Raw genomic sequence first — 15842 nt, 5'->3', positions numbered from 1 at the left:
GATTCACTACTCATGATGTCACTTACAGCCTTCTTCTGTCACACTTTATTGTACTTTTCCTGTTGGATTTAAATGTAAGATTCTCTCTACGCCAAACATTTAAGCTTATAATGGTATTTGTTCATGCACATTGTTAGCATTTGAAATCTCTTCTGTATGTTCTCACAATGTCTGATTGATTGTTGTATAAAGTGCTTTTCTTACTAGTAACATTGGTTGCTCCTTTACAATTGATCTCTGTTCAATAATAGCTTATCATTAATAACTGCAACACTTAATAAAGTTTCCCTTTTACGTACAAATACCTTCATTGTCATTGTATATATACGAGAGCAAGCTACACAGCAGGAACTGAATGAATTGAAGTGTTAAACATGAGCAGTGACTTAGTGCAAAATGTGAAATTAGTGCAAACATGTCAGTACAGTGCAGGTAAGTAGCAACAGGTACATGTATGTGAATATGTTTCTGTGTCTTCGTTTAAATTGCAGCAGAAATAGCAACATGTGTCCACACGCAACATGACATTCAAAATATAAAATAATATTTTACATATACTTGTCAAATTGGTCAATTTTACTCACATAGGTATAGAGGTGTAAAAAAATCTTAATAAATGTAGGATCGAGCTAATCTTGCAGTGGCCCAGGAGGAGCTGTAGCACCCTCAAGATGTCAATCCCAAAATAACACTGACGACATTTTTTGAGAATGAAAAGGTAGTTTATTATCCAATAAAGTCATAAAAATGTACAAAATGACATCTTAACATGTTTTTGAATGAATAACCCTTTGACCTACAAACACAATGACACATTTTGAAAACAAATTCACGTCTTTCTCAGGCTGATCACATTCAATAAGCCATTAGAAAATGCTTTGATTTCATACTAAGGCTTTAAAAGTCTCATGAGTGCAAACATAGCAAGGGGTATTAACAGAAGCACTGGTTCGTGTTACTTATTACTTATTTCGTGTTAACTAAATACTGAAATAAGTAATATCAAACAAGCAATGTGTTCACATTTCTCACACAAACACACTTTCAGATTTAGGGATGTAGGAACAGGAGAGAGCAGGGGTGAAAGTATCAGGGGGGTGACGGTTGAAATTTCATACGACTGGACATTTAATACCTGGAGTAACATCGGATTGTCATTTGGTTTGCAGCCACACTTTTTGGTCACACATCAGGTGATACAACAGAAAAATAATGAGCAAACATAAGTCATGAAACACAAGTGAGATGAGTCATCCTCACACAATTTTTAAAATGTGTAATTCTGCAGCATTTTGGGAAAACGCTGAAGCCCACATTGACATTTTTTCTCCTTAAAGTAAGCAGGATACCAGTGTTGGTTTGTTGCTTGGAAATTGTTGATCAATTGCTTACAATTGTGTTTAACTGTGTGCTATGAAAAGAAGCCAGCTTTTAACATACAGACCACTAGGTGGCAGTAGTAGACTTCAGGTCACGTTACTTCACTGTCTGGGGCACAAAGGTCAGTGAAGTTTGATGAAGCTGGATGGTTAACAGCAGTGACTCTGAGCTCTTTTCATTAATAATGAAATAAGGAAGAAAACAAGGAGGGCCCAGAATATATCCTGAGTCAGTCTAAAAATCATTCATGTCCTCCCTACTGTTAGATGGGCAGCTATCGCACTGAGATATGGCCATTATGTGAATGACCGACGTGTTGGATTCCACATTCAGACAGCAGCGTGGAGTCTTTGTCCAGTTCCTTGTCTTTAAACGATAGATGCAAACTCATGGAGCGGGAGCGCTGAGATGAAAAACAGCACAGCACATTTTAGATAATACAAAACAAAACTGAAACAAAACAACATTTAAAGAAAAGAAGAAAAAACCCAGAATAACTAAGTGGGGGTCTGTTCCAGAAAGAGTGTTTGATGTCATAGTTCACATTTGGACTAAAGAGGACTAAAACACTGGTATTGATATTAGTTTGTTAATACATTGCATTACAGAAATCAAAGATAATGAAGCGTAATTCATGACACTAACAGTGTTAAATTATTGACTTCTTCTTTTTAAGATAAATACACAGTGTCTTACATTCATAATTCTGTCTATTCTGTGAATTGTAGAGTCAGACCTCCATTGGTGATTGATTGAGCTACCTCTGAGTTTCCTTTCTCAGGGTTAGTTTAATGTAATAAATAAACCTGCTTCCTGCTTTCTTTATAATTTAACTTAATGAGTATTTAAAATATATATATTTCACCTCACTGTAAGTCGCTTTTTGCTGCAGCAATGATTGAAATATCTGTAAATAGGCTACCCTTGTTTATGTTATTTGAAGAACCTCACTCCTGGTTCTGATGATGTCGCTTGTATTTAGGAACTTGTCATAAGTGAATGCACACACAGATGAATTGGAGAATCACGACTTGAAACTCAGCCAGATGATGACAATTATCCAGAATCAGGGATGTTAGGGTCTGTGAAGCCAGCTAACCTTCCTGTAATATGGTTGTGTTTTGTGAAATGTTAATGCATTTTTATTGTTTGATGCAATGTTGGTGGTTTCGTACCGTAGGGTCTTCAGCTTAAGACACACACACACACACACACACACACACAGAGAGAGAGAGAGAGAGAGAGAGAGAGAGAGAGAGAGAGAGAGAGAGTCAGTCAGTACTTGGGCTGTGGACAGGGTCAACCGTATATTCATATATTAAAAAAATCCCAATTGATTTCATAACTATGACCTTTTAATTTTTATAATTACAACTTTTTTCTTTTCATAATTAAGATTCATCACCCTCCAATTTCTTCACTGGTTTAACTTCTAACAATGAAATAATGGGTTAATGTTGACATGTGGTGCCATGCAGGTTAAAAATCAAAATGACTCCTGCTTTCCTACCAATAAGCGTTTCTTTGAACTTGTCTTTCAGCTGCAGCACTGTGATGCTCTGAAACTGCTCCTCAGTGTCGCACAGCTCGATGGTCCATGTCGTGTCCTTGGTCCCAAACACGACGACCGTCACGGGCCCTTCTGCAAACGCGGCCCCCGCAACCATGCCTGTGGCCTCGACGCCTGTGGACTCCACTCGTGAGCACCGGGGACACGATAAACACGACGAACACGATGAACACGATGAACACGACCCCATCTGAAGGCTGCAAATGTCTGTGAGCCTCTGCAGCGATCCTCACTTGGTGCAGATTGCATAACAGGGCGCGGCTGTGTTTACCTGAGGAGGTGAACTTTTTTATTGTTTTTATTCAATCTTTATTGAGAGAACATTAAAATATACAAACAGTGCAGGTATGTCAACATAATAGATGGCTATACAAAGAAACACAAATATTAATGTAAACAAATGAGTAAGACATGATATAATAATAATAATAATAATGGATTATTGAACATGATTTATATAACATTATCATCACAACTATACTAAATACTTTGCATTTATTAATGGGAAATGCACCATATAGAATTAATAAGCATTCAATATTTTAATCAGGTTTAAAATGTGTAATAAAATGTTTACACTTTCAGCCACAGAGTTAAAGATTTACACACCAGCCATTCAATTTAAATACAGTTCATATCTTTTTGAACTTGCTTGTCTCTAGAAACTGTTTCTATAATTTAACCTCTAACAATTTTATTTGTCATTTCTTTTAGAAATACATTTTAGTAGTAAAGTTTAAATTTCTTTCTCTTTCTTCACACCCCCTCTTGCCTCAGCATATTCTAACACTTGTCTTTATTTTTTCTGTCTGTGTTTTTCATTTTACATCCTTCCTAAGTGTCCTGGGTCCAAGATCTGTGTGAAGCGAAAGGACCTGACCAACCAAGCTGGAAATCTGATTCAGAGTTACTTTAGTAGAAACACAGATGAAGCTGTAGCTCCCACTGTAGGTCAATCCCAAGATAACACTGAACACATTGACACTGAAGTCAAGAATAAGACTGGAAAAGTAGTTTAATTTCCAACAAAGTCAGAACAATTAACGAAAACGACACATTTAACAGGATTATGTAATTAGGATACAAAAAAGTAACTGTATTGTGTTAAAGTCAGAGAAAAAAGGTGTAATTAGATTACACATACATTCAGTAAAAAAGAGGATTACTACCTGAAAAAGCTGAGACTTTTGTCTCGAGGGAAATTGAATACACATCAGCACACACATCTGTATTATGATAAATAAAAGTAATCTTCTTCACATTTGTTCGTTTTCTCTCTTTCTTTGCAGATGTTTAGTACTCAGATGGTTTGAATACTTAAAGATTGTGACACCTGGATTAAGTTACTGACTACATTTTCTAACAGGTAATTAGTATGATTTTAAAGTAACCCTCCTAACCCTGGTGACCTAATATGATGTAAAATAATATGAATGACACATTCTGAATATTTCTTTGAGTCTTTCTGCATCTGATGATGTTCAATATTCCCTCAGACAGCAGTGAACACATTTTACGGAGTACATTTTAATGTTTCTAAGCTGCTTTTCACATGGTGTTGCTACAAATGGATCCTCAAAGTGTTAATTATCCATCATTGAACTGCTAGACAGACAGCATGTTTTAAGGTAACTATAAATCAGTAGCTTACAGCCATGTCAGCTGGTCAAACATTAGTTAATACAACAGTAAAAGAAAAAACAAACATTGAATTTTAACATCTTATCCCAATGAATTAAACTGCTGTGTTATAGAATTAAGTACCCAAATGTAGGCAATATAAAACACATGCATGACTTGTGCAGCTGCAGTGCAGCGCTGTGTCATTTAAATGTTTCCCACTAAGGAACAGATATATCCTGAGTATGTTTAAAAAAAATTGAGCCTTTCCATACTTCTGTTTTTGCCCTCCTTGTCACCCATTCCACCATCCCCCTTTCCCGGACCATACCCTCCACCCGGTAACGTTATAACCATTAGAATGACTGACATGGGTTGGATTCCATAACTAGACAGCAGAGCCTCTTCCTCATCCAGTAACCTGTCCGTAAAGATCAGTTTCACCCTATCATGATAATGTTCTGCACACACACACGCACGCACACACACACACACACACACACACACACACACACACACACACACACACACACACACACAGTCAAAATCAGCCACTAACAACATTTCTTCAAAATAAATCCCAAAGATAGGCCTAATACTTCCTAATATTCACAGCCTAATTCTCTAATTCTTAAAGAAAAAGTGTTTTTTGTTTTGTTTTGTGGTTTTTAATTTTTATTCCCCTTTCTTGGACCCACTGTCTTCCTACATGGTCCTACACTTGCAACCATCTAATGTTAAAGGTTGTGTGTATTGGTGTAAAGTGGCTGTTTAAAATGTGAACACGTGTTGGTCATATGTATTAATGTGATTCTACGTGATCAGATTAACTGGACCAATGGCAAATCTCTCCCACTAGCACATCATTTGAGTTTAATAGACAACAACTTAACTTAATGTGTGATCTATACAGTTGTGATTGTACCTGTGTATCCAAAGACAGGCAATATCTTCTGCCTCAGCTGCAGCACTGTGATGCTCTTTAACTGCTCCTCAGTGTCACACAGCTCGATGATCATCTGCTTCCCTGTGGGTCCACACACTATGACCTGCACAACCATCTCTGCGGTGTCTGTAGCTTCTGCTGCGCTCTTCACTTGGCACCTGAACAGGAAACCGACGAGCTGAATAAAATGAAATACTTTCACTTTCATCCTTCACATGAAAAACAAAAAGACATGCAACAGACTTTTACTGAACAGAAAACGTGTATCCAGCTCTCAACTGGAGACACATAACCTCACATATTTACTCTCACTGTGAGAAGGTTTCAAATCTTTTTTTGATTTCTGTTTTTTAAAAATTATAATCATCAGTCGACCACGGTTAGTGAGAATCACCCGAGTAATAAAGTAAAACTTAAAGTCTGAAGGTCATGAGTGCCCAAAGAGAAACGACCGCAGATAATAATGTCATTTAACTGGTAATAGACACGTTTTTATCCTGTCACGTTTAATTATGAAGGAAGTGCACAAAGTAATGACTAGACAATAATGACACCGTTTAGATTGGTTGATTACAAACCTCACTTTCACTAGATTACATCCACTTTTAAATCCATTCAGACTGGCACCATTTCTATCTGGTGACACGTCGGCAATTATCCAGTAAATAAATGAATAAACTCACGTTTTGTCCTGACTTGTTGGTAGTCGCTGCTCTGGTGGAAAGTCTTTACGACGGAGGCGGCAACATTAACAAACCACCCGTTATAAAAGTAGGCGGAAGTCTGTCTGCAGCACTTTTTTCTTTGCTTGCTTAAAGGGGCAGTATGTAGTTAAAGAGAAGAAATTCAAACTCAGAATTTTTATATTAACAATATTAATGAGGTAAAAACACAAACTCAGAAATAAGTATTTTTCCCGTAAGTGAGTAAACAAGCTGTTCTCAGAGGAAAGTAAGGTGGCAAAATAGAAAGGTGGCAGGGTCCGCCACATGTAAACAATGTCCACAGAGACTGCAGAGGAGTCCGAGTCCACCTCACCAGAACACAAGGCGGACAAGTTTCAAGGAGATCTAAAAGGAAAGTTAAGTAACCTGAGAGACTTTAGACTGAAATACTTAATGTTGCATTGTGGGTAATGTAGGCACATTGGTCTGCCATTGAACTCCTATAACAAATAACTTAAAATACAATAACTTCAAGGATTAGGTTTAAAAAAATAAAGCTTTTGACCAACACACACAATGTTTTAAATACTTCGTTCTTCCTGACGAGCCCACAGAAAATACTTCATTTTCATAATAAGGCCTGGAGCGTCAACGCAAAGGCCGTTAACAGGAGAAATGACACAGTGCAGGTCATGTGTGTGAATACTGAAATAAATAATGACAAGCAAGCAACGTTTCCACATACTTCTAAACACAAACGTGCTTTTAAAAGACCTTTAGAGTTCAGGATATAGTGATATATTTTAGAGTTTTTAACCTGCTTTCCCTTCAAACATACAAACATACGTTATAAAACACATTACAACTCAGACGGATCATTCTTCAGCAGTTTTATTTATTCATCATTAAAAATGTTGGTTTCTGAAACATCCAAATCCTGATTAATTGTTCAGGTCCAGCTAAAAAAAAGCACAATGGACGATTATGGTCCTTGTAGCCCGTCCAACTAATCCTGGAGCCTGTTTCACAAAGATTATTCTAAATAGTTGCTCTTAAATCAGTCTATATATTTATTATTTATTATTATTATTTGCACAATGCAACTCTGTCCACATTGACATTTCACTGGTGAATATCCCCCCAAATATAAAGAAGTGTGTGAAATATTACCTTCAACACAATATGACAGTGGAATAATGAGGAAAATCATCTTAAGTGTCTGAATATTCTGGAAAAGGATTCAGAAACAGCTGCAAATAATCATGCCAACACTGACAATATAGCCTACATAGTATATATATACCTCAAGACCAGTAGCCGTACATAATAAGTACATTACACAGTAAAAGACAAAAACAGGAATATATTGTGTGCACTTGTGTGTGTGTGTGGAGTTGTGATTTTTCAGGGGCATTGTGGTGAGTGAGCAGCTTTGTGTGAAACATGAGCAGCAGTGCAGTTTAAACATGTCAGTACAGTGCAGGTCAGGTAGCAGCAGGTACACATATACGCATACATGACAGCAACATAAACATGAACCCAAAATGTAATCTATAAAATGTGTATTTTACACATGTAGCAGTAGCAAAGGCCTGGAAAGACTAGAAAGTGTTTACAAAGTAAAGATGAAGGTCACAGTCGTCCCCGTTAGCAATTTCACAAAAGCTGTCACAGACATTTCTATGGTGTCTGTATCCTCTGCTGCTCTCTTCACTCGGTGCAGACGATAAGACATGTGCAGCTGTGTTCAACTGACAGGAAATAAAGCTATCATCATCATCATCATTATTATACACATTAAAAGCACAATTTTCTATATGTCAATTATATCAATGTCAGACAAAATACCACAATTTACAATATTCAAATGCAAATATTCTTTTTAAGATCTCATGGAGTAACAGAGATACATCTGAAAGTGTTTGACCTGCTTCTCCCCGCTGCTCCTGACATGTTTGTGATCCAGTAGAGAAAATGATAGATCGGCTGTTTAAAGGTTATTACAAATAATTTGTGTGTGCTGGTTAAAAGTTTGCAGCCACATCAGTCGGTCACACATCAGTTAGAGTAACAGTAGAAGAAAAAACAAAGACATGTCATAAAACACATACAGCACAAGACAGATCATCCTCAAACCATCAGAATAAAAATGATTCTGTAACAATCATGTTATTATAAATCACTCAGGTCCAGTTTAAAAAGCACAGTGGAAGATTTTAGTCCTTTAAGTCATCCAACAATATTTGTTCAGCACACTTGTTGAAAGTAACTAAAAAGTAGTGTAACAGGTAGTAAATTACTCTACACAGACAGTAATATTGTAACGTGATATTTAAAATGAAGGTAACTAGTAATATGTAATAGATTACATTTTGAAAGTAACTTGACCAACACTGGTATTAAAGCAGTTGACGCTTTACCTACATACATGATGACACATTTAAAATCATCACATTAGTTCTGAGTGAAAGAGTCAAGAAGTGGACAGCTTTGTACAACGTTTGATTTCAGACAATCAGCTGAAATGTGACGACGAGTCAAAATGTGTCTTTGTGTCCCCAGATGATAATAACTCGTGGTGAGGACAGAGCAGGATAACATCAGCCTTCTTTAAGACTCAGTGGACCTGATTTACTCCAGTCATTATACCAGTTAGACTGTTAATGTGATGTTGAAAACGCTGATCTGTCCACCTGTGTGACTTGTTTTGGTGTCTGAAGTCCTCAGCATTGATCCTGGTGGAGATCTTCGACTGATGCTGGTTGAGGATGTGGTGCTGACTCACTGCTGACATCACTGTCATCCTGTCAACATTATAGCCACGCACTCCATACTCTGGTTTCTGCCGCCCCTGTCACCCATTCCTCTTCTTATACGACAACATTCATATACAGCTCCATTCAAGTTAATGGTTCATCCGTCTTTGATTTCACGGTCAGTCAGCAGCTCGTCATCCCACAGCGGCCAGAGACCGATCGCCAGCCTACGCACTACAACATGCAGACACAGGAACACAAACACACACACAGAAAATCAAAACCAGACAGTCACAAATAACTCAAAGACATCATTCATGATTTTTAACAGGTCATTATATTTGCCTTTCTTGGACCAATGGCAAATCTCACCTACTAACACAGAATTTGAGCCTAATAGACAACTTAACTTAATGCTGACTGTGATTTATACAGTTGTGATTCTACCTTGGATCCCGAAGACAGACTGTATCTTCTTCTTCAGCTGCAGCACTGTGGTCCTCTTTAACTGCTCCTCAGTGACACACAGGACGATCTTCCTCTCCGTCCTCCGCTCACAAATGTTGATCTTCATAACCCTCTCTGTGGACTCGACCTCTGCAGCCACTTCTGTGGATTGTTCGCTTAAATTAGACGCCATTGTACATCTGCATAGATCTGTGAGCTTCTGCTGGGCTTTCCACTTCGTGGAAATGACACAGGTGTGTGGGTGTGTTCAGTTAACAAGGAAACCGAGCTGAAAAAATACTTCCACCTTCAACATAGAGTCTTATAGAAATACACACCAGCCTTTATTTAAAAGAAAACAAAGCTTCTGTGGACAAACTTCCACACCTGTACAGAAACTTAGACCAAGTAGTTCTCACACTGTGTTCATGATGCATGCTTTTAATCTGATATGAGTCAAAGTCCTGCATTCAAATTTGCGCTTGACTGAAAGCACAGAAGTTTTATCAGCAAAAAGCACTTTAACTCATTTTCCTTCATACGTTGCTGACAAATTCCTATGCTGAACTGTGATTTCACAGTAAAAAGTCCATCAGATATAGATTTATAGATACAGATTTGATATAGCAGTATGTTGCTGCAGCATTAAAGGGGCACTATGTAGTTTTGTAGAAGGATTCAAACTCTGAATATCATTATTTACAATGTCAATGAGGCAATAATACAAACTCAGAAATATTCATTTTTTCCATCACTGAGTAAACAAGCTGTACTCAGAGGAAAATAAGGTCCCAGAACACCGTTTGAAGCTAGACAGGTGGCAGGGTCCGCCACATATAAACACAATAAAACAGTATGAAACAGTGTTGTCCTTTAAGGTCAGTTTGTTTATTCAGCAACGAAAACAAAGAGAGTTTGTTTATTTTTTTTATTATTTGTTTTGATATAAGACAAGTCAGTCAATGAATATTTTTCTCTGCTGATTAAAATTTCTACTACATAACTACATAATGCACCTTTAAAATGATTTAATGTTAAATTATGTGAAAAAGGATCATGATTGGAGTATAAACAGTTTTTCACTCATGATGTTTATAACACACGATCTCAGGCTTTAAGGTCAAATATTTGCTTTAGGATATTGAAGGATGGCTTAATTTTTACCTTTCGTTCTTCAGGTGTTTTTGCGTAGCTACAGTATTGTGTACTCGTTCATCATTAAAGCTTTTTTTAATCAGTTACACCATCTTTTAGGCTGGGCTGCCATTAACATTTACATTTTTTATCTGCTTGTGATTTATGATCCCTCTAATACAACACTCTGACAGGGGCCATTCTCGTGCTTTTACTAATAATAATACTACTAATGCTAAATAGCCTAGGTATAGATGAGTGTAGTTCTTCTGGGCTACTTAAAATTAGAAATGCAGGGTTTTTACTTGCCTCAGAGTTGTTTTTATACTGTGGCAGTGCCACTTTCTCTTGAGTAAAATATCTAAATACCTCTTCCTCCAGCTTTAAACTCCACAATATGGAATAACAACATAAAAAACCACAGTGAGAACGCAGATTGAAGGATTTCCAGCCCACACAAACACAGCAGTGAGTGAAATTGAACACGAGAAGTGAGCAGTGAACGCAGCTGGTGTGTTTGAGTGTTATGGAAACCCACGCAGCATCTCAACCCTCCATTACCCAGCGACCTCAGATCCACGTTTAAAAAAGGTGTTATCTAATGAGATAAAGCAACTTTAAAGTGATGGATACACGTCCACTAAAAGTCACAAGATCCTATCACACACATGCTGACTTTGTATTTGGGTATGTAGTAAAATGGGAGGGTATAAACACGACATGACTCACCGTGCTGCCAATCTGAGTCTGACTCCTGACAACTGCTTTCACTTTCGACAGGACTCGCAGCTGAAATCACACATGGATACGAGGGACCTCATACAAACCACTCAGTATTGGGTTTGAGCGACAAAATCCTCCAGAGTTGTGTAGTTTCAGGTCTGGCTGTCCTACTTCCGGTTGAGCACCAGAATAAATAAAAAAAAACAAGGAGAGACAAACTGTCCAACTAAGGTAAGACATCACTTCCTCTTATAAATCTGCTCTTATTATGTGTCAATTTAAGAACTGAGGGGTTTTTTTTGCAATATTGCTTTAAATATTCGGTGGTTTATTCTAACAAATGTATGTTTGATGATTGACTACTCAGTCTTCATTAGTGTTGTTTTTTATGAGTCAGGCCAAGCTGTGAGAAATCAACGTGCTTTGAGCCTTTCAGTAACATTCACGAAAAGAAAAGTAAAAACAATGTTTGTTCTGCTAACAAGGTGCTTTCCACATCTCGAAATCCCCTGAGAGGCAGTTCAGTGGGCCAGACACGCTGAAAATATCTTGATAGCAATGAAGTCAAGCTCAGAGGTTGAACTATTAATAACTTAAAGAAATTACAAATAACATTGTGCTACATTGATAACTACAGAATCTGATTGACAATTACCGTATTTTTAAGTTTTCTTCTGCATTAAGGAAATCCAGTGGCAGTTGTCTGCACACTCATGAGTACATTGCAAACAGGAACTGCTAATAGGTCATTCGTCTTACTTTTAATTGTGCCAAAGTGCCAAAACGTGAACAAAGATATGATTAATGAAATGGGGGTCAAGTTGTAGCCATCAGCAAACTAACAACTGACTCAATGGCAACATTATACTTCCTGTTTACATCCCTCAAAGCCCACAAATTATGAGAAATATCTCCAAAACTAAAGTATAATTACTCCCAAAAATTGAAGTTAGTCAATGAACAACAATAAGAGTTGGAAAATCTATTAATAGGCCTGTCATTTGTACTTTGGTAGAGTACTTTGTACTTGAGTATTTTCATATTCTGCATCTTTCTGTTTCAACTCAACTACATTTCAGAGGTAAATATTGTACTTTTTACTCTGCTACATTTTGTAGCAAAGCTGTAGTTACCTAAACTATATCCATCAGTAATTATATTCCAGTGATGTATGTTATCCTGAAATGGGACATTTTGCAGAAAAAGTACTTTTAATTTGGATACTTTATGCATATTTTGATGCTAAAACTCATGTACATTTACTTAATGGTGCAATATGTAAGAATTTGAGTTGACTACTTCTGAAAATTTACTAAAATTAAGCAACACAGGAAGTGTGTGTGAAGAAAAAAACGTTTTGATACATGCTAGGCGGTCCAAAGCTCCTGTGCTAGCTGTGTAAACAACAACACTCCTAAAGTTCCGACAGCTAGCTGCACGGCTAACTGAGCTAACTAGCTAATGACAACTACAGTTAGCAGCAGTTTATAGTTGCTCTGTGATATGCTGCCCCCTGCTGGTTTGGAGTTCAACAAGTGGCCAATTCTCACATATTACACATTTAAGTAACATTTTGAATTGTTGTACTTGTAACAGAGTATTTCTACACTGTGGTATTGGTACTTTTTAAAAGTAAAGGATCTGAGTCACCTCTGAAAACTTCTGTCACAGATCGTAGTGATAATCATTATATTATGTCTGTAAACTGTGTCAGTGTCTCTATTTTAAATCACATTTTTCAGTGATCATAGCCTCTCTTCCACTACAGGACACTCAAAATGAGTATTCGGGCACAGGAACAGGTGGAGAAGAAATACGACCCACTTGATACCACCCTGAAGTTTGTCAACAGGAAGGATGACTTGGATCCACTGTGTAAGACAGATTTCCTGTCTCACTGAACAAACTCTCACTTCCCCTTTAAGGCATCATCGCCTGGTTCATTTTCTCTTCATGAACTGCTTAGTTTCAGTGTACATGGATGTTACCCAATTGTGTCACGATGATTCACCACATCCTGGAGCTAATATACTTATTGTTATGTGCCTCAGTTTCAGAGGATGACGACGAGGGTCTCAGAGCAGAGATGTCCTGTGGCCACGCCGTCACTCCTGATTCTCTGACACAGTGGTGTCGCAGCCAGCTGGATGAGGTATCTCATGTCTTGAAAACAACGTTTTGGGAAGGAGACAGTTGGAAGCATTCTGCTTGTGTCACACCAGTCAGACAGCGACGACATTAGTGGTGTTAAAGCACATTTGGTTTATGATTTAACTAACAAAACTTGGCCCTGAGCACAGACACTTCCTGGCAGATCTTGGGCTCAGACCATCATGTTACACCAGTGAACTTCTGTGCTTACTCTGCCACCTACTGGTGAAAGCAAGTTCTGTCACTCTCAGGGTAAATATTGTCTTTTTACTTCATTACATTCATTTGACAACTTCAGTTACTATTTACTGTGCAGATATCATGCTGCATCAGAGCCAAAGAAGCACATTTTTTAAGTCATATTATTTTATCGACAATCCAATTATCCAATTTCCAATATTCAGAAAATGCTGAATATTGGTCCGAAAATCAGTCAATTTTTTTTTGTTTATTTAGTTTAATCAATGAATCTGTACTTTTGTTTTTGGAGGAAAAGTCAGACAGGAAAAAAAATAAAATTGAAATATGTAAAATACATACAAGTGAGCTAATGAGAAAAAAACTGCATTTTATAGACGATTGATAACAAAACAATATCAGATAGTTTGTTCATTCTAGATTATGGATATAACTACTATGCTCATGTATAATTACACATGTTAACTTGCGAGAAACATTTGTTATTTTAAGACAGCAACATTTCAAGTGAAGATCGATCACAACACTTGGTTCATAGTCATCATATTACTGAACAAAAGGTGTTGTTGATTTTCCTTCATTTTTTATTCTATATCCTTGTCCTCAGTCTAACACTTCCTTCTTCCCTCACTCCCCACAGATTTGTCCCTGTTTTCTGTAATCCTGAAAGTTTTTTTGTTTGTTTTTTTCAGGGTAATTACAAATTCAGATGCCCTGCAGTGGTGGAGGGAACCAAACTGTGCAACAAGCTGTGGTCGTACCAAGAAGTGCGGAGACTGGCTGATCTGTCCGTGGAGGAAATGCAGCACTTTGAAGAGACCATGGCCCGCCTGGCTGCTGCAGAACACTGTGGATTTCAGCAAGTAAGTGGTTCATGTTTTTTAATTGTTTTGAATGTTGACTTTTCAGTAACATATTTGTGATTTAAAGCAGAATCAAGTGCACTGATTTTAAAATAGTATATGTTCTTCTCTCCGATATCTCCCTGCACTGTTTCCCACATAAGTGCCCTCAGTGCAGAACAAGTGTGGAGAGGAAGGACCTTTCCAACCTGTGTGTAATGTGCACCATATGTACAGCTGACCAGAAGAAGACCTACCAGTTCTGCTGGCAGTGTCAGAAGCAGTGGAAAGGTCCGGGCCCTCGATCCGACAACTGTGACAACGAAGGCTGCATCAACAGAGACCTGCAGCTTCTGCAGACATGTAAGACCATCAGCCTGCCCGAGGTGGAGGGCGTCACCGACTGCCCCTCCGTCCGAGCCTGTCCTACATGCGGCATGAAGGTGGAGCATAGTCGACAACACTGCAAAAATATCAACTGCCCTCGCTGCCGCGTGGAGTTCTGTTTTGTCTGCCTGAAACTAAAGCGAGACTGTTGTAAGACCAGCTCCCCATACAAAATCTGTCCTAGTGGGGTGGCTCCTAGACAGACGTCTATCCCAGTGTGGCAGAGAAAATGAAGAACTTTGCTCTGTCTGTACATGAAGAACAATTCAACAATCGCTCTTTAAAGGTATTGAAGGAACAGTTCACCCAAAAATGAAGGGAAGCGAAAACATTGCAGGTTTTGATGTAATTCACTACATTTAATTATGTAATGTCATGAAAATGTACTGATCCTCTCATTTTAAATGAAACACTGAAAAATCATACAACTGAATAAGTACTTTATTGTGTCACATGATGGTCAATCACATTCATTTCATCTGGTTTAATAAATGGAAGACAATGGGATTAATCACATTAATAAATATGACTCAAGAAAATGGTACCATCCCACTTTTAGAAACGTAATTATTGCCTTTTTTTGTATTCTTGATTATATGATGAGGAGTGTTGTTGATGACATTGGTGGGTTGCATTTATGAACACATACAGATTACATAATCAGCTGATTTGTCCTGTTCACCAACACTGTCAGCAGATGGAGCTTCAGGTTGCCGGTGAAACACATAATCTCATTGAGGCAGTTGAAGTATCCTACTTTAAAAATCTGTTAAACTCCTGTTTGTCATAATTAATGAACATATGCCTTCTGAACACATAGACATGATACACATATTTTTGGAATTAGCATGACTTTCTGAGGATATCATTGTGGATACAAATCCATAAATATGCCAAGAAATCACAGAAAAAAATAAAATAAATTATAAGTGAATTTATTAGACAAAAAAAAAAAGGACAATCTCCATTCCTGCTACCTCTCCTGACCTCCCCAGACCCGATGGGAGGGGGCTATATATTTTT

General features: G+C 37.7%; 1 protein-coding gene and 1 long non-coding RNA gene across 3 annotated transcripts; one reads left to right on the top strand and one right to left on the bottom strand.

Annotated features, from left to right (window-relative positions):
- Positions 1-4039: 4039 nt before the first annotated feature.
- Positions 4040-6247, bottom strand: LOC311251511. Of its 2 annotated transcripts, none has more exons than XR_014621417.1 (3): positions 6200-6247; positions 5496-5694; positions 4040-5031 (listed from the first exon to the last, which is right to left on the bottom strand). It is a non-coding gene; the product is annotated as an uncharacterized lncRNA (long non-coding RNA). The 2 variants fall into 2 exon arrangements; XR_014621418.1 differs by having other exon boundaries at positions 5496-5674; positions 6200-6244.
- A 5006-nt stretch (positions 6248-11253) lies between these two features.
- Positions 11254-15309, top strand: LOC311251340 (E3 ubiquitin-protein ligase RNF19A-like). The gene is made up of 5 exons (XM_084343718.1): positions 11254-11472; positions 13010-13116; positions 13293-13393; positions 14283-14453; positions 14597-15309. Exons 2-5 carry the CDS (start codon positions 13020-13022, stop codon positions 15050-15052), a joined length of 825 nt encoding a protein of 274 aa, XP_084199844.1. The 5' UTR covers positions 11254-11472; positions 13010-13019; the 3' UTR covers positions 15053-15309.
- Positions 15310-15842: the final 533 nt, after the last annotated feature.

This window comes from Pagrus pagrus, assembly GCF_965226575.1.
Source record: "Pagrus pagrus genome assembly, chromosome: 22".
In the NCBI taxonomy this organism is placed as follows: Eukaryota; Metazoa; Chordata; class Actinopteri; order Spariformes; family Sparidae; genus Pagrus; species Pagrus pagrus.
Note: the sequence above shows the minus strand (reverse complement) of the source record. Positions and strands in the feature narration are given on the sequence as shown.

What these genes read in the sequence shown, in the direction of transcription:
- LOC311251340 (XM_084343718.1), top strand. Translation starts at nt 13,020, where the DNA reads ATGAGTATTCGGGCACAGGAACAGGTGGAGAAGAAATACGACCCACTT. An exon ending in GTCGCAGCCAGCTGGATGAG is followed by an intron (nt 13,394 to 14,282) that starts GTATCTCATGTC and finishes TGTTTTTTTCAG; the next exon opens with GGTAATTACAAATTCAGATG. An exon ending in AACACTGTGGATTTCAGCAA is followed by an intron (nt 14,454 to 14,596) that starts GTAAGTGGTTCA and finishes TTCCCACATAAG; the next exon opens with TGCCCTCAGTGCAGAACAAG.